Here is a 19,598-nt window from a genome sequence, read left to right as displayed (position 1 = left end):
AGCTATTACCTAGACTATACCTTCGGAAAATTGCCATATAGAATTCAATATTTAAATTTTGGAACAGATTGAGAATTACCAGCCAAACACAAAATAAGAATCATCTACGCCACTTCCGTGACTCAGATTTGGTCCACTACAAAAGCCTTTGAGAATGCGTACGACAGCATCTTCCGAAATGGCAACCACATGTCAAAACTGAAAGCAGACGATAAAAATGGACCAACAGATTGGATGCTGAAAGATGCCTAATGCAAGCTTAGAAAAAAAGGCACCAAATAGGGAACATTCAGCACCCGAGAAATACGAATCTTAGATTAATTCACTGCTGACAGTGTACAAGCACAATTACATAAATGCGCAACTCATCGAGAATCGCAAAGGCCCCATCACCAACTCCAGCGTCAGAAAAGGAAAAGGTGCTGCTTTCGTAGTGTAGAACGTCAACGACGCAGTCCTTATAAAGCAGGTACGAAAACATTTAGCGTTTCGCAGAACATTCAGGCTCAATAAACCCGAAGTGGCAGAAACGTGGCATCATGTGCACCGTCCAACCCACTGAACCCTAGAGTAGATGTTAGCAATTTAAGAAAAAATATTATGAAGCATGCAACATGAATCTTGCAGACCGTTAGGTTAGTGTAATGGACGCACGTATTTCTAATAAGGAAATGTTGCCAAGAATGAACTCGGGATCCTGCGTCCAGCTGAACCCAAGAAAGAATGAATTAAAGAACTAAACTGGCAAAAAGAAAATTACAAGCACTAATTCAAATACCGCCTACAATTTTTTGAATTACAGAAGCAAGGTATTTTTTTGCCTTCATCCTCATGATTAAAATGATAATCATACGTAATCTCCTCACCAGGGTTTATGTCCCTCTCGGCAAAGAAGACAACCTGCATTTGTTTCAAACATGTGATTAATATGAAACACGTGATTAATAAATCAGCAATTTGAAGGTGTCAAATGAAATTTGAAGATGAGATTAGACTCGCTGATCCTTTTTCCTGTTTATCTTAGGCTTCCTGTTTATCTTAGGCTAGTGTGGAACACTAGCTCAGGCTTGAGCAATTAAAATATGACTCATCCATCCCAACATCCGTCCACGTATGCAGTCCAGCTCAAGATGTTAAACCCTTCGTTCAAATGAGACCTACCCATCCGGAATTCCGAAACATACAATTTAACCTCGAAGTTGCATCTTTGACCTAGAAAATCATTGCAACTGATCCTTGCTGCATAACCTACCTACTAGCACACAGGAAAAACCCCTGAAGCAAGTTAACCAATACATTGTTAATCCATTCAGTTTGATCTATCTATAAGCAACCATGTCATATTAAGCCAGTGCAGGACGAACACGTGCACACCAGTTCACACATCGGTTCACGGATGTGCACACCAGTTTCGCAAGAATGTGATAGATTCGTACGCAACTAACAAGAAAAGAAAGCCACCAATGATAACTGGCTGTTAATCATATTTTAGATTGGTCCCAACTCGCACCCAGTCACAGCACAGCTCACAGCCCATACTACAACAAAAAGCTACATTGAGCACGTAATCAACGTGCAGATGTCAAAAGAGTCATAGAACTCCAACCATATCCAGATCTAGTACATAGGATGCAGTTACGGTTCATATTTTACTTCGTAAGTTTGCTAATGACATGTTTGTTATTAAGAATGGCGCTATGTGCTTTAATTTACAAACAAATTCTTTACATTTTCATTTCTTGAAGTTTTACTTCGCTGCATGTATGAGAATCAAAATTCAACTAACCTCCAAATCATGTAGTCCTCAGATTCTCAAATCATTATTCTCAAATAGTTGGACATCGGATTAGATTGACCTAGTCAAATCACAAGTGCACTATTCTTCCCATTGTGTTAAATGGCCATTTTATTCAAAAGAAATTCAGCACAATAAAGAATCAGATAAAATTATACCTTCTTTTCATTCCGAATAGTAATAATCTTGGCAACGCAGTTAGGCTGCAACAAAGAAAGAGGAAGACCAAAATGAGAAACAAGAATAGAGAGCAGGAGTAAGGAAAATAGTAAGACAAATGCATCAGTCAAATGGATAAAGCAGTACCAGACACGAATGATTGACAAAACGGGCAATCCCTCCTTTGCGGGTAGCATCAATAATATGTTCCTTGTCGATTCTGAAGAAATAACAGGCGCTCTTGTACTGTACTCCTCTTCCAGAAAGGTATTCTATCTCTCGTTTATCAGCCACATGTGAACCCACTATCTCACCCACATACTCAACAACCTAGTAACATGTCCATAAATATCAGGGTTTTACTCAAACCACAAATTAAGCCAATATCCAGAATAAGCTCACCATTGCTCCTCTAGGGATAAATTGAGAAGTGTACAGACCAAGTGCATGAATACCAGATTTATATACCACCAAATTTTTCCACCCTTTGGCCTGCTTATATCGGCCATATTCCTTCTGCAAAACAGAAAAGCACAAGTGGCCGAGTCAATGCAAAGCACTTACTATACTTTGAAGTACTTTATACACATAACCCCACCAAATTTACACCGAGGCCCAAAATTGTTCTGTTAATGATCCATATACATAACCAGCGAAATCTAGACTAAGAAGACATGACAGCAAAATCAGAAATCTTGTCAACTATGAGATATTCTTTTATAGAAGAGGAGATTGGACCTACTGACCCCAAGTAATGCAATAGATGCTACGCACCACTATTCACCAAAAGTTTAAAGTATAAACATATCTTATTTACACCTACACTGAATCTGTATGAAAATGACACTTGCAAAAGTTAAATTAAGCAAGGTATATTGCTATAAATCATAATCACACTTTTTGAATAACAAAGCAGAATTGCTCAGCTGCCAAACTTGTGTGCATTGTTTAGTCAGCAATTGTTAAGAATTTTGAAAACCCATACAGAGGACAGAATGACATTTATAATGACAAAGATGATCCAAAAACCAAGATGCCTTGAAGTGGGTGAAAATTGAGATCCAAAGTATATAAATCATATTTATTCAATTATTTTAATAATTCATTATTTAATATTAGACTGTTATATACATAGGGTCCATAAAATATATAGGCAAAAGAAAGAAAGACGAGGACTGTATGGAACAATTGTTCTTAAAATGACAACAAAATTATGTCACAAATAACATTTACGGGTTTTAAACAAAGATTTTTCTCAGGTATAATACAGCACAACTGAAAATCTCGGGACAGTCTCAGCAAATTCTAAAAAAAATTAAAAGAAATCCTAAAAATTAAACGTAGAAACAAAAAATGCAAAAAAAAGGACAAAAACAGCGAACAAAATTACAAATGCATTTTCTTCTTTTTTTTGCATTTTCTTTTCATTTTGGCATTTTTCTCAAAAAAACAGGGTTTTTTTGGCTGACCTGTTTTTTTACATATAAAACGGGTTCTTTTCGAAAAAGAAGGAATTTTGCGAAATTGGATCTAATAAATAAGATCATAAGAGTACCTATTGAACAAGTAGCATATCCAAACATCACGTCATCATGGAGTTGGAGACGAAAGAAAATGTTTGGGCAGTTTGAGTATGCAATAAATTTGAATGTTCATATCTTTTTCTCCGGCTCTCACTCTTGAGAACCAACTCTAGCCCATATGTCATAACAGTCATATATATATATATATAATATATATATATATATATATAGAGAGAGAGAGAGGTGATGGGCATCTTCGTCCTCGAGCATTAGTTAAGACTTCTCTCCTTGTATTTTTCTCTACTGCTGATCTGAAAAAGATCAAGGGATGAGATTGTTCCTGAGATTGTTCCTTATCTGTCTAGCATCCACCGCTTTATATATATATATATATATAAAATAAATAATATACATATATATATATATAATAAATAACAAGCTCTATATCACACTATGTATTGTTAAAACGACAATAGTTCACAATTTCTGAGCTAAAGCATGATTTCTTTTATAAAACTTAGTTGGAAATTTGGAACTTATCTATACAATCCAATTATTTAATAAAAAAAATATTGTACGCTATATATATATATATATATATATATATATATATATATATATATATATATGTATATATATAATCCAAAAACATTCACATGAAGGGGTCCCATGTGTTTTATTAAAGATTTAAGAAAGGCATTATTGTTCTATTAAGATTTTAGCAGTAGACAACATGTTTGCAAAGTTTTATATGGTCAAGGGGGGCCCTGGCCACCAATTGTACTTGTCATTTGTCAACAAGTTTATTTTTAACTGTGAAATGTGCATCCAACGAGAGAACTTTCATAATCATCTTCGGTGGATAGGAAAAACTAATAGGATTTCCATGCCCAAAACGCTAGGAACTGGTAATTTTTTTAAGAAACCAAAAATCAAATGCAAAAATTAGAATTTCATAACATGAAATCTTATATTATTGCCCTTGATTTCCTTAATTTGAATTGTACATATGTGTCCCAAAATGTACACACACACAAAAGCATATGCATAAATACGAAACAGACACCCTAGATTTTCTGATTTACGTTAAATGCATGTACAAACCATAGTAGGAAACACAAGGACATCCTAAAATTTCTCATTTGCCCTGGTTTTACCCTGGGCTTGCTGTGCACATAGCATATTGTTGGTTATCAGCACCTGGATTTTTTTCATCCCTAATAGATCAGCACTTTTAGGATGTATCTGAAAAGAGAAGGACAAACCTGGACACACTGGTGGTGATTCAGTCGTGGTCTCTACTGATGGCAAACTGAACATTTAGTAGTTCCATTAGCAGTTTTGAAAGAGAAATTATCTGGGGAGGACTTACTCTGCTATCATACTCAACGTCTGATGCCAGAAAGGATTTTGCAGGCAACTTTGCACAAGATTTTTGGCCATTAATATGAAGCCATGCATTAACTTGCTCCTGTGGAACTAGGCATCCACTCCCATCTCGTGAGCATCCTTGCATGCTATTAGGCTTCAATCCTTCTTCCTTCTTCCGACCCTTGTAGCCCTAGTTCATTTTTTTTTTTTTGAAAGATTGTCAAGTGAAAGAATAGATGTTTCAACCATAACTTTATCTCAAAGAATGCAAGCAAGAAATGAACCTCTGTTCGAGCACACGTAAATTTATCAGTTTCTGAAGTAGCCTTATCACTTTCTAAGGACACATCAGCAGGATTTACACAAGCAGGTTGGCATCTGTCCCTGGAATGAAGGACGCACTTTCCGTAGAACCCAATGCTCTCATTATGTTTACCTTCAACCTCACTTTGCAGTAGACCCTAAAGTAGAAAGTATTGTCAATATTTATCAAAGAAAACATTAATTTGTGGTTGTCAGAAATGTTTTGGAACTCCAAAACTCAAGTCTGAATGTTCCAAGTTGCTAACTGATATTGCACCAGGATTAGTTTAAAAAAGAAAGCCATCAGGAAAGAACCTTCAAAATTCAAAACAAGCTAAGTAACAGAAAGCAACTTCCAAAGACAGATAAAATACTCCAAAATAATCCCCACAATGAGAAAAAGGAAAAAAACAAATGCCAGCTTGATTATGAAAACCTCAGGGATATAACAATCAGACATACATGACCAGAGAAAAGGCATACGCAAGTCAGAAGCTATAGTCCAAATTGTAACCTGTATGTATAAATATGTAGTAGTCAACAAGCAGATATATGATATCATCAAACCACAGTTTATGCCATTATGATCTAGATTGTATCAAATTTATATGAGATTTATCTAAAAATGTAAATGGAAAAGAGTACGACCAAGTACCCATTTGGTCTGCTATGAGAACTTGACTAACCCAACCCCAAAATTAATGAGAAAAAACACCAAGAAATTTGAACTCACAATTTAACCAGAAAAATATCATAGAGAGAAAGTAGCCTAAGCACCAGGGTGAAAAGGAGGAGGATTCCTTAGCTGCAAAATTCACATCGACATTAACAAAGAATGGCCATCAACGATTGTTTAAAATTCTGAATGGGTTACTGTGACTCAGCCCAAGAAAACAAAATGCACAACCACAAAATCTTGAAAGACCTCATACTTTCCAAAAGCTTAACAGGTATACTTAGTAGCATGTGCTTATCTAATGATCCAAATCAAACTGGAAAATATATTGATCAACAAAAGCCTTTTCCCCCCATATTCAGTGATACGTGTTAGCAACTCAGAGGAATGGTCCTTTACGAATTCAGCATGCTCGCCTAGCAAAAATGTTTAAGCATATTTGAGAAATGTGCAATAAAGCACACAATAGCACAACAACATGACAAGGTGGAATGTCACAATAAAAGACCAAAAGTTTCTCCCAAAAACTGCGTGCCTAAAAGCTTCAATATAGAATAGACCACAAACATTCAAGTTTATGCAACTATACAAAAATAAAACGTTGATAAATAAGCATATAGCAAAAAGTAAAATACCCATAGCTGTGCATACACACATGGATAGGATAGATGCATTCATTCTAACTACGTTACATTCTCACAAAGATCCTCTAATGCTCCTCACAAATTGGAAGGCATGTCTTCAATGAATTTTGTTCCATATGTACACAAAGTTGATCTTTTAAACTAGATGCGACATCCAACACCAGTTTCTATTTTTATCAGAAGGCAATGCTTATAGACTTTATTAAAAAGAGAGTAATTAAAGGACCAGAATAGGCATATTTACTTCAGAAGTGTGAGTCATGGATATAGGTCTATTCATCCATGACCAAAACAAAGCAATCCAAGCAATAGGATACATTGCACACACATGACACATTTATATCATCTTTCAGAGTCATATCAAGAGCACAATGCACATAAAATATAACCTTCTGGTGTGCACACCAAGGGTGAAACATCATGGTACAACCATCTACCCTGCACTTAATGCATGAGCCTCCAGATCGCCTGCACATTGAGCACACCTGAAATATAGAAATTTGTATGTGTTCAAATAAACATTTGAATCAATCTGACAGTCAACTCCTGTCAGTATAGTTTAACTATTCAGCAGTACTTAATCCAAAAAATAGATACACTTATATAGTATGCTCAGGCAGAATCAGGAAACTAGAGAATAGTTACTATACAGCGCAATTTTAATCAAGTTATGGCACATAAAACCAGATACAGCCACCATCCTGATGCTCAGACAGATAACACACCTTGTTCTTTTTGGCACATGCAACACCAGATACATCAAATGCACTCATTGTATCAACATTAGGACACCTTGTCCCCGGCATCCACAGCCCACAAACCATATGGACCCACTGTTTAACAGCAGAATTGAGAAGTGAATCAACTAAGCCATTCCTGGAAAGCATATTACTGCTCAGAATGCTAGAAATCCCATGGTTCTTGCTCGGGTGAAGGAGGTTCATCCATTTTCCAGCATCCAGTGACTTCATACCAGCTTTCATAATCTCATTAAGAGAACATTCCCTCTTCCCTTGACCCTCAGCTGTTGAAGTACAATTGGGCATGTCCACTTCATCCTTAACGTCAGAAAGTGAAACAACAGTAACTGGCTTTAGTCTTTTCCCAACTTTCCATGCCTGCAACAAGCTTCTTATAATCTTCTGACTTTTTAGAGCACGTGTCATGGCACCACCTTGGTACCCGCAAAGAACACAAACCTACAGATTTGACAAGCCAGAAACACATCAAAATGAAAGCAGATGAAAAAAGTAAAGTTATTCATGTTAATACTAAAAGAATCAGAAAGGTCCTCAATCAAACATCAGAAGTGTCTCCATCAATACAACGAACACCATCAAGAAAACTTTGCAGAGAACAAACAGAATGAAATAAGTCCACCGAAAGAGTTAGAATTTTTTCAAAAATATATTTTTTGGGACCACCTAGCCTCAGTCTAAGGCATATAGGCTATTGCCTAATGGACAAGCAAAGCTAAGTGGGTGCATTTTCAACTACGAAGACCATAAATGACCACAACTGTGAAACAACAGCCGAGCTTTAGGAGGCACTAGAACTCTGGAAACAATAGCAAAACTTTAAAAGGTGTTCCTCAAATAGATCATTCACTCACAATATTCTTTGAACCTTCCCTGCATGGCCTACAGAGCCAGCGACCTTTAGGTAACTTCAAGACCCCATAGCAACCCTGGTGAACCTGCACCATAACAACCAAATAAATGGCATTACAGGAAAGAACATAGGAAAGAGATTGGTGTCTGTCTAAGAACTAAGTAAAATTAATGATGGTGAGGAACAAACTTTAATCAGGCAGCTTTCACATTGCAACAATCTGTTGCAATCATCCATCTCATTGTTTCGACATACACAGCAAACGGTACCATCATCAAGAACAGACTTTTTACGCTTAAGCGGCTTAGGAGCTCTGCCCAAACATCAAGTTGCAACAAGAAAATCAATAGTAATCCATGGTAAAAACTCAATCAGCTATCGTGTAAGATGCTTAACATCAGAAGATTCCACAAATGTGTTTCTGACCTCTTGTGATTTTGTTGAAATGTGCCATCCACGTGCTGTTGAATATCTCCCTCACTGTTTACGCATAACTCGTCAGAAGATCTCAATGCGGACTGGTATACCCACTTCTTGTCCTTCTTATAACTAACACCAAAGCTAGCCCCTGCATCAACTGCAACAATTTGTAACTAAATAAGTAACCAGAATATGACAATTGCAAATTTGATGTCACAGTTCAATCGATAACCTTTTTTTTTTCTTTTCAAACCAGATATCAGTATTTAAAATGAAAAGAAAGAAAATTCCAAAACACACAAAAAAAGGCAATAATAAAACAGACACCCAAATTTTTCATGGTTATCTTTGACAACTGTTAAATACACAAAAAATACCATTTCCCCTCAAATATGACATGATAGATATACCTAACTTTATGAATACACTCAGATTTCTCTTGGAATTTTAGCATTATTTGAAAAAGCACCTGAAATGTTGATATATCAATTGCTCATAACATGGATAGTTAAACATGCATTAATGCACCTGAATAGCGGATACAGCTAGCACGAGTCATGCAAACCAATGAACATAAAATTTGTTTGTATTGAGGGCATTTTAGTTTTACCTCACTAACCCAACCTATGCTAGTCACAGAATAATCGTGCAGAAGTATTTTAATTGAGGGATTAAATGTGTTACTAAAAATGACCAGGAAAAAAAGGGTATGAGCATTAGCACAATGTTTAGGCATATCAGCATTATCACTGAGTAAGAAACATAGATAGAAAAACTGAACACCTGAGACATATTCATCACATTTGAGAAAAGAAATTCCCACTTGAGCAGTAGCTTTAACTAACTGGAGGAACTTTCATTACCACGTAAATTAGCATGAGAAATTCTTTTGTTTGGTTCATTTGACTCTTTGTCCTTCCCAGTTAGTTCACATAAACTTCGCTTGCGAACCATTCGTGCATCCTGCTCGCCATTTAGGACAGAAATAGACTGATTATCATCAATAGTAAGTGACTGCAAAGGGACTTCATTATCTTCACTTGTCCACGTAGACGGTTTCTCGCTGCAGCCATTGCTTTCCTCATTGCATGCCTTTCTGGTCTTTGATAATGCAGAAAATTTTGATGGGTCATCTACTGCAGTAGGGCATCTTTTTGCAGTTTTTAGAATCAAGCTGAGAGAGCCAAATTTTAAAGGCTTTGGCAATCCTTCAGAGAGACTTCCATTGGTAATAATGCCAGAATTCCCAGTAACTGTAGGTCTTTGTTTTCTGTGCATCAAATGTTTTTCTTGACAAACACTTGGATGCTGACTAAAACCACAGTTTATCCACTTGTTGACCTTCTCATGATGCACACAACTCACTGCAACACCTTGAACTAGACCATTATCGTGCAAAGTTTTACTTTCGTTGCATGTTGACTTCTTTCTAGATAGAACTTTAGGTACTCCACCTTTTATTCCTTCCTCCCTTTGCAGAGTGTCAAACAGGTGACCATTTTGGTGCTCAATACAGGCCTCAGATCTCTTATTGATGGATGTAGTACAGGACAACATAGAGCGTCTTCTTTTATGATTTGATTGTCCAGAAGCAAAACAGCAACCTGGCTTTACTTCTTGCTCATCAACTTGCAGGGGTTCGTCAGTATGGTTAAATGAACCATCACATTTAGGAACATCATAATCGCTTCTAATGGGCTCTGAAGTGTCAAGTGATGAATCAAGTTGCCTCACCTTATATGCTTTTTCTTTAGCTTGCATCTTAAAACCAGTAACAATTGGTTCATGTAAAATGGGTCTTATAGAACCATTGTTCTTTAATTTCTTTAACCTAACAGAATTTGTCACCTTAGCTTTACCAGCTAATTTATGTGATGGTATATCAGCAAATACAGGAAATACTGGATGAACTTTCCTGAATAGAGATGTGGTTTCATGCACCCTCTCTGTATCAGTTGCATCACTAGATGAAATACTTTTTTTAATGCCTGATTCTTCATCAACAATAGAACTATTCTTGAGTGTAGCATTCTCACCATCTGTACAATTATCACCACTGGAAATTGAAAACTCAGTAACTGCAGGAGCAGAACCTTCTGAGCACACATTAGACATTTGTTGCTCGTTCAACATGGATTCTGCAGGAGCCTTAACAGAACCCCTCAAATAAGTGTTCTGAAGCATATGGTCAACCTCTCCTTCAGTATTTACAATCTCTGCTGGCATGTCAGTGGAGGTAGTAACAGAATTAACCTTCGGTCTACCAGGAATTTGTCGCCAATGAATAGACTGACAATCAAATTTTAGTGAGTCACATCCGCCCAAGTTCTCATGATGGATATTTTGACTTGTCCCACCACTTGGGGCATAAGGTCTTCTGTCAACAAGGGGGCCATGCAAGAAAGAGCTTCTACCTGCAGCATGGTCATGATCATTGTGTTCATGGAAACTGCCAGATGAAATGTCTAACCTTGACCAACAATTTCCTGCCAAGCACCTTATCCGACCAAAACAGCCACATTTGCCAGATAAAGTAGTGTTACAGCAGGCATGCTCATCATTGTCTGTACAACCATGTGCGTTTTTCCCGAGTCTGTTGAAAAACATTGACCATATAATGAAATTTATAATGAACAGATTAAACCAGTCATGCCAAATAAAGGACAGAACAAATAACAACTCACAAAAACTAATGAAAACAACCCAAAGTGAAGACCTTTCTACAATTTTTTAACCTTCACCACATATCACCAAGCTAAAACCTATATGGATCGTCTACATCGACATAAACAAGGTGCACAAAAAAATCACTTTTTTAAAGGAAAAAATCAGCAGAAACCATTGATATTTCAAATCTCCTCTTATCAACAAATCCAGAACATCACTAAAAAGAAAAAGTAATGGAGCATATGTAAACAATTGATCAACCTTTTCTAAATGAAAATATAAAATTATTCAATGAAAAAAAAAGCAAGAGTAAACCCCAGATTATATTCAGAGCCCACAATCTTTATGGGAAATAAGGCAAGTTCACTTTCTTATTGATTTCAGGACGATGAAAATAATTGAACTCAACCACATATTAACTGTGAATGACAAAACCTAATTTAAGAACACTAAAGGCAGCAGAAAAGGAAGGACCTGGTGAGGGATATCAACTTCAGCATACTTATTCAAGATGCCATGTCATTAGTTTGGTTCAAGAACACATACTTAAGTTCATAATTGTAATTTTATTGTAACAACCCGACCCACTCGTGGGCTCGGGCCCCTGGTTCGACGGATCCCAACCCACTCCCTAGCAGTTTCGGTTCCAACCCTTAAAAGGCTAGGAACCAGGACAATCATCTCATTAATGGCCTTCCTTTATAAGCCCTTGAAGATCCCTCACAATCTTCGATACGGGACTAAACTTCTGGGGTGTTACATCTATTGCTTATGATTAAGAAATCTGAATGACCATGAATACACAGTTATATGCATACACTACACAGCCATATCCATGCTTTTAAAAATTCACCCATTCAATGCATATTCTATACTTTCATTCATGTGTGTGATAATTTAGACGCATAATTATTTGAGGATCAATAAAATGAAATACTTCACCTTCAAAAAGGAAGCCAACAAAAAACATATCAAGTGACTAGAACGTGAAAGAACAAAAAGATTAAAAGAGCCAGTCGACACAATGAATTATGTACAGGTGAGAAGGAACTTGACACTCCATGTTATCTACCATTTTCATGATCTGGGAAAATATGAAATTGTGTTACATGAACAAACCCTACCTTAATAAACATTGCTCATGATGGCCATGGCTGCAGCAACAATATCTGGATGGTGCATCTATTTCTTTAGAATGAAATGCAATCTCGTGAGGCATAATCAGATTCCACGCACTTGTTGCACCTAACAAAAAATACCACCAGGCAACAAAGAAAAATGAAACTTAATCGAAATTACCACCAGGCAACAAAGAAAAATGAAGCTTAATCAAAATCAATATCCACCCTTGCATTAAAGAAAATTAACACCCTTTCAATGTTCAACAATGAAATCAATGTTCATGACTAATCAAATTCATTAAGGAGAAACCTACCTGAAAGGCAGCATGGGCAACCACCACCCAAACAATGAGTATTGCAAGTGTGTAGTGATCTTACAGAAACTTCAGAAGTCTCTCTACCAGGGAGGAAGGAACCATGAGTTAGTTTCATCCTTGTCACGTCTTCTTTGTCTTCATTTCTCTGCATTTGGATAGCCGTGTGACAACACAATCGGCCATCATCTTGAGAAAAATCATGATTGGCAATTTCATGATCATGCACAGACATACCAACCATGTTCCTCAAAGCACATAGCCTTGAATTCTCATCACACTTATGCTGGGCCGGATGAATACTCTCCTCCTTCTGTGAAATTGATTTAAAATTGGATAAACATATCTGATTTCTAACAGGAAAGTTGACTGGAGATAATGATGATAGTGAAGGACCAGGTGTGATGGAGGGATCATGGATACCAATAGTAGAACTCAATCCTACCTGACCAGGACTTTTTAGGTCATATGCAGAATATAAAGAACCAGTCACATAAGATGATTGCCCAACATGAGAGCTTGACCCAACATGGGCACAATTTCCACCAGTAACAGCATGAGATTTTGCATCCGTAAATGGCATGGTATGTACAGAGGACACTGGTAAGGAGTTAGAAGAAGAATTGACCCCTGCAGCTAAGCTTTTACCATTACCAATTTGATTGGAAAAACCAGTAGCAAGAACTTTACATTTATAAGGATCACCAAGCTCACACTTATCAACCGGATAATCTGCACCAAGTATGCCAGCCATTAGTTGCTCAGTACTACTGACAAGCCGATCAGTATCCTCCCAAAGTACATCATCTTCATTATTCCCACGGAACCCTATTTGGGGATAGAACACTTGCATCAAAGAGCTTCTAACAGTGCTGTCACCCACCTTGTCAGCATTTCCGCTCCTGAATCCATATGTCACCGGAAATACCTCACCTTCTTTCTCCGTTTCCTTTTTTGCTAATGATTCCTGTTGGGGGTGTTGCCAGGATTGCTGAAGTTCTGCAGGTAACCTGGTATTAATAGCTGGATCAACCAATTCAGAACCAGAAAATTTTCACGCACGGGAACAAAGCACAACAAGAAAAAAAGTGAGGCACGAATTTTACTTTTAGCCAGTTACCTCTGTGTTTCATGGAATCGTACTGTAATACCCTGGGCTCAATTACAAGATCCAGTGCTTGAGACTTTAAAGGTACGAAGGAACCATTGCAGGCTTGTGGTTGCTCAGATGGCTGCCCAAGCCTCAGCTCAAAGTTTGATGAAAATGCATCTGAATGAAGAAATGAAGGTTGTGCAGGATTAACACATCTGCTTCCAGAAGAATCATTAGTAAAGGATTTCAAGCTCTCCATAGGAATGTTCGTAGAATAAGAGTTGCCACTTTTCTGGATCATGCCAACACATTCAGCAACAGATTGGTATCCATCCTCCTGTGCCTCTTTGCTAACAGTACCTTTCGACGAATCTGCATGAGTATCTCCAAATGACAATACATTCTGATTGTTTACAAAAACATGGAGAGCAGCATGTGAGATACCATTAGGATTCTTGACCACATCACATTCCCCATATGCGTTCCTCTGTTGTGCATCACGGCCAAAGCAATCAGCAAAAGTTTCAAAGTTAATCTGTTCTGAAAGAGGATTGGTGAATGAGATGAGCTCACTGCAAGGTTGGCTGGCCATCCCTCTTCTGCCAAATAAGCCAACATCTTGTCTCAGACAAGAGTCCTTTGCAATATTCTGCAAATGAGAGGCCTTCAGCTCAGATGACCCAGACATGCCTGTGTTCCAATCAGGCCAATCCCACCCACTATTCTCATCCCGCATTTTGATCTGATGCAAGAGATCAACATATAATCCATTATATTTGTTAAAATATCATGATTATGAGATCTAACACAAGAAGAACAGCTGCACTAATACTCCTATGCATTACAAACCATAATTTAAAAATGCAAGAGCAAGTTCCAAAGCCAAAGACACAAAGAAATCACAACCTAGCAAAGAAACCCCAAATTACAGAATTCTCACAGATATCTTTCTCAAGTCTCCATCAGTATTAATTGGAAAGTCTGTGTTTCTTGAAAAAATTTTCAGTAAGTCAAAAAATTAAAAAAATATAAACAAGTGTAAAAAAGATTATGATGTCATGAACTTTCCAATAATTTTCTCATAATAACTTTGATATAAATAAAAAATAGCTATTAGTTTGTTAAAATGAATAAACAAAAAAATACATTTAAAATTATTTTTTAAAATGCCTCAGCAATATCTTGAGAATAACACTATATATTCCTCTTTTTTGTGCATCTTGACTTTGGCACTTTTGTCAGTATATTTCAAAATACCACGAGCACATGAATTTACCAATTCATTTTTGCCATTTGAGTTACACCATGGTGAAATAATGTTGATTTTTTCTTTCCTAAGCATCCAGATTGCAGAATTCTTAATCAGCAAAGCAAAAGATTTTTAGCTGCACTTAGGTTCTGTTTAAACTTCCAAGCAGAACAAAAATGAAGATGAGAGTGGAAATGTGAAAGACAGAAGATGGACGTGACTTGTCAAGAACACACTCTACAGGAAGTACTTGAAAACAGCATACCTCAACTATTATCGACATCCCTATCTTCCAAATCCATGCTTTTAAACAGCTACATCAACAAATGTCGTTGTGGAATGCAATAAACTGTGTTACTGTCATCAAAACCCTCCCAAATTATCATGTCCCCTCACCACACAAGCTTAAGCTGAGGTCTGCATTGATATAATACGAAACCTAGATCGGAAAGCTAAATGTTTGAAAACAAAAATGGCTAGACCCCTACACTGGTTCCCATTGTATAATCTCTTCCCCCCTACCCCCCTCCAACCCACACCAGCACACTCAGTCACTCATGCACACGAGAAAAGTACAGCTATATCCATGTTAGTACGAGAATGAATGATGAATAATGAAAAGAAGAAAGAAAAGGAATGGAAAAAGAAAATATGAAAGAAAGGTCAACAAGAGAAATGAAAGTGGAACAAACTGATACGGTACACAAGGTACCAGGATAAAAAGATTTCTATATAACATAAAAACACATTTAGAATGAAATTTGAATGTGACCTCTGAACAAACAGAGTAGCTTAACATCCTACAAGAATGCCTTCTTGCCAATACATTGCAGCGACAGACAATCATGGTTATGCTCTTCCACAAATCATAAAGCACAGCATGTGCTTGTATTTTCATCATGAACATAAGCAGCATAGAGGCACACATTTGTTGAGGCAATCTTCATGCATGCTATACACAAAAAAGCTTGTTGATGCAATCTCTTATGCATGCTATACACAAAAACCATCAGGACAACTAGTCGCATTTAATACAAGCAACCTAGAAATTATTACAAGCACACCTCATCGAGAGACAAGATGCAAGAAATTTAACTCAGAAAGGAAGAAAATGAAACAACAGATGCTCCAAAGTAAAAGATAAAGCAAAAAGATGAATCATACCCCAAGCTTAGGAAAATAAAGCCTGCGCCACTGGCCAAGAGTTTCACCACTCTCCATGCGAACAGAATCTCCTGGATCAGCAGCAGATGATCCTGAATGCTGTATAATGGAACATTTGAAGCAGATCATTGGAATTTCAGCATCTTCTACATTATGAAATAGCTGTAGAAACAGTCAAACTATCAACGACTTGAACATCCTAATAGCTGTTGCACTACCTCACAGAAATTAGACACAGACATGTGGAGATTATGACATAAGCAGATAATTCCAAGATGACCCGTCTCACTGATGAGCAGAACTCCACCTGTCACAGTACAACCTAATTGTCAGAGATTTTAACAAAAGCTCCTGACTGGTGCTACTTTAAAATGAGAAGATTGAAATATGTTGCCACTCCACTCCAAAAAATATTTATTTATGAGACAAAGTCATACTATGCCAGGAATAATGTGTTCACTCACTTGTAGTCAGACAAAATACACGAGGATACCCTCTCAAATAAGCAGAAGCCGAAGCAGGCAATGAATATTGCGATTCTAATGCCTGTTTCATGAAACCATGACTAGTTGTCTCCCAGGTCTGCTGAAGCTTGCTGAACGTCTGAGTTACACCAGGAAAACATGGATCTGATTCTTTAGAGCCTGTTCTATAGTTAAAGACAGCATGATGAGGAGCCTGTCTGGATGGATTGAAACCATGAAGGGGGGAATTTCCTGTTTGAGCAACATCATGCAACAGCATGGCTCGGCCACGAGAAACTGCAGGAAGATCTCTCAATGAAACAGAGAGAACTTCAGCTTCATTCCTGAAGCATTCACTTCCCTGAGGTTGTGGCAACCATGTCATGGGATTTGAACCTTCAACTGTAGAGCTAGATGCTTTACATACAACACTGCTTTCAAGAATGGGCAATGTGCATGTGCTCATAGGCAGCCTGGCGACAGAAGAGCTTGGCATTTCACATTGAAACTGTTGAGGAGATGCTGCCAGCAAAGCCAGGAAATAGTTCCCATTGTCAGGCTTTCCAGTTTTATGACCTATATTGAATGTGTCGAACATCATTGATCCTTCTCGAGAAGCTCGTTCATTTGTGCAACCGTGTTGTACAGAAGAGGGATGTGGATATTGACCAACACCCATACGTACCTGCTTGTTGGTAAAATATGTGAACAACTTCATTAAGTTACAAAATCCAACAAAAAAATTTGACAGAAAAAAAAAAAAACATGATAATGCCAGCGACAGTGGGAATACATTCTGAAGCTACTTTAAGCCAAATAGAATGCCCAAAATCAGATCATAAATTAACTGGAATAATTCCAGAGATTAACTATAAAATGTGAGAATAGCTAAGCTCCAGGAGATCTAACCAAGAGGTTTCAAACGCAGCTCTAGCCCAGGACCAAGTTTTTATTTGAACTCACGCCTCCGGAATAAAGATAACTGAAAAACCAAAGAAGTCAGCTGCTTTCGGCTGCTGTATTCTTGAAAATCATTTCCAAATCACTTCATCTAATTTTTAGGGAAAAAAAAAAGGAAGAAAAAAGACCGTAGCTGTATCACGGTTAAAAGGAAGGAACATGGAGAAGGAGTGTTGGTTTGTCCTAAGTCCTAACTAATGGTTTCTGTGTGTCCAACCCTTAACAGTACAATATGCAATTTTTCGTTTATTTAAACATCGGTTATAGCTGGAACATATGCCAATACTATAGACGACACTTGATGTCATCGGTTGTTTGGCTGGTGGTATCCGCCATGACTCTCTAGAGTTTAGACCAATATTCGCATTTTTTTTCTCTACCAAATGTAAACAGTACATCCCATACGCTAAGGATGTTCAGACTAAGCATACCAAAAGGAGCAACTGAGGTCAAGAGCTTTAAGGAAGTCCATAGTAGTAAGGAGCACATTACGGCATGTTGGTCTGAATTGCAGAGAGAATCAGAAAATTTCAAGTCATGCAAGATACGTGTTACTATGGACAGAAAGTGAAAATTCCTTTTCACTTTAAACCCCATATTTTTCAGCTGCTAATTTCTCCCCTTTATCAGATAAAACGACCACACTACAAACAAACACCCTTGTCAGTTCGAATTTCCAGCCAAAATTATATAATTGCATGGGCCACAAATCTTTGCTGCACGCCCTACTGTTTCATCACGGACTTCACTTCGCTTCGTGCATTAATCATCTGCATGTACAGCTTTCCAGCTCAAAATTGATAATGCAATTGAATAGAAAAGATGTGATTGATTATGAAGCGAAGGCACCATAAGTTAAGCAACACTAAACCAACAGAAAACCGATAAATAAAAAAGAAAAAATGCCGAAATCCCTAATCGCCCTATAAGCGTCGCCGTCGTAACTAACGGCAGTGGCATTGCCATACCAAGACGATCGCTGTAAACCAAAACTCGATTAAAACCCGCCCTCCCTTCCTTGAAGACCACGCAACCACCCAAAACGTCCCTTCGTCAACCAGAAAGCGTTCTCCGATCAAGAAAACCTTCAATCACCATAAACGGAAAAACCACCAAACCGGCGCATGACCGCAACCTCGAAAACAATAAAACAAGCAACGGATAGGTGCAAAGAGAAAAAAGGTACCAATATGAGAAGCATCACCTGGGATCGTGATTCCATCGCCGGAAATTGAAGAATCGGTAACGAAGGAGGCAGGGAAGAGTTGCATTTCGCGTGCCATGTACCTTCCATCAAGAGGGAGGGAAACGAAAGAAACGATGAGGCCCGTCAGTCTCTCCCTCTCACCTGACCTCCTGGTTTCCTAGGGTTTTGGAGGATACGGCGCCGAGAGAGGTAGGGACAGAGCAGAAACGAACTGTTGAAGGGAAAAGCATCGAGAGAGAGAGAGAGAGAGAGAGAAGCACTGGTCCCTCGTTCCCGCCGTGCGAGCGTGTCGGGCAGCGATTGCCCGGGACCGCCCACGTGTGCCGGGCAAATATGCGAATCCCGTTGAACGGCGACGGCCGTCGGATTGGAGGTACGGCCTATTTCTTGGGGGCTCGATGTGCGTCCGTTGCCAGAGGCACGGAGAGAAGGCGTCTGCCTCTGCCCTTCTTCCCGGTCAGATCAGATCACGCGTCATCTGCCACTGCCGTTGATGGCGCCAATGCGGAAACCCCGCCCCCCTCCCCTCATCCTCATCACCCTTTTCCTTTTTCAGAAAATTCGCTTTACGGTGACCACCTGTGCACGATATTCAGAAAAGCCACTACATTTTTCCAAAAATACGCTTTTAAGTCCATGATTTTCTCGTTAATCCATGGATCCACTGTTCGCTTAAAAGCTTCTTGATGCTTTCGAAATATGAAACAGAAACAGGAGTTCGAGAAAACTTTTCTTACTTTCTGGAACCAGAGGGTGGCAGGTGCCACCACCTGCAGGGCCTTTGCAAAAGGACGGAGCTCTCACTCTTCTTTGGTCAAAGAAGCGTCTGATGACTCGGATATAGATGTCGATGGGGC

General features: G+C 38.2%; 1 protein-coding gene across 6 annotated transcripts; it reads right to left on the bottom strand.

Moving 5' to 3' along the window:
• Positions 1-708: 708 nt before the first annotated feature.
• Positions 709-19,250, bottom strand: LOC116249658 (uncharacterized). Of its 6 annotated transcripts, XM_031622845.1 has the most exons (20): positions 18,739-19,250; positions 16,575-17,259; positions 16,329-16,417; positions 16,111-16,209; positions 14,142-14,439; positions 13,725-14,069; positions 12,605-13,627; positions 12,294-12,414; positions 9,366-11,095; positions 8,509-8,659; positions 8,272-8,395; positions 8,084-8,167; positions 7,197-7,670; positions 6,861-6,956; positions 5,133-5,309; positions 4,850-5,038; positions 2,357-2,470; positions 2,102-2,284; positions 1,954-1,998; positions 709-900 (listed from the first exon to the last, which is right to left on the bottom strand). In XM_031622845.1, the coding sequence occupies exons 1-20, from the start codon at positions 18,826-18,828 to the stop codon at positions 766-768; spliced, it is 6,252 nt and encodes a 2,083-aa protein (XP_031478705.1). In that variant the 5' UTR covers positions 18,829-19,250; the 3' UTR covers positions 709-765. The 6 variants fall into 6 exon arrangements, with proteins under 6 accessions (XP_031478705.1, XP_031478703.1, XP_031478704.1 ...); XM_031622843.1 differs by having other exon boundaries at positions 13,725-14,439; XM_031622844.1 differs by having other exon boundaries at positions 12,605-13,603; positions 13,725-14,439.
• Positions 19,251-19,598: the final 348 nt, after the last annotated feature.

The sequence above is a fragment of the Nymphaea colorata genome, chromosome 3, assembly GCF_008831285.2.
Source record: "Nymphaea colorata isolate Beijing-Zhang1983 chromosome 3, ASM883128v2, whole genome shotgun sequence".
Classification (NCBI taxonomy): Eukaryota; Viridiplantae; Streptophyta; class Magnoliopsida; order Nymphaeales; family Nymphaeaceae; genus Nymphaea; species Nymphaea colorata.
Note: the sequence above shows the minus strand (reverse complement) of the source record. Positions and strands in the feature narration are given on the sequence as shown.

Bases quoted from the DNA above. Each gene is read 5' to 3' on its own strand.
- LOC116249658 (XM_031622843.1), bottom strand. From the start codon at position 18,828: ATGGAAGGTACATGGCACGCGAAATGCAACTCTTCCCTGCCTCCTTCG. The intron at 6,957-7,196 runs GTGTGTTATCTG...TCTATATTTCAG, and splicing joins CATGTGCCAAAAAGAACAAG to GTGTGCTCAATGTGCAGGCG. The intron at 901-1,953 runs GTATAATTTTAT...AAACAAATGCAG, and splicing joins CTATTCGGAATGAAAAGAAG to GTTGTCTTCTTTGCCGAGAG.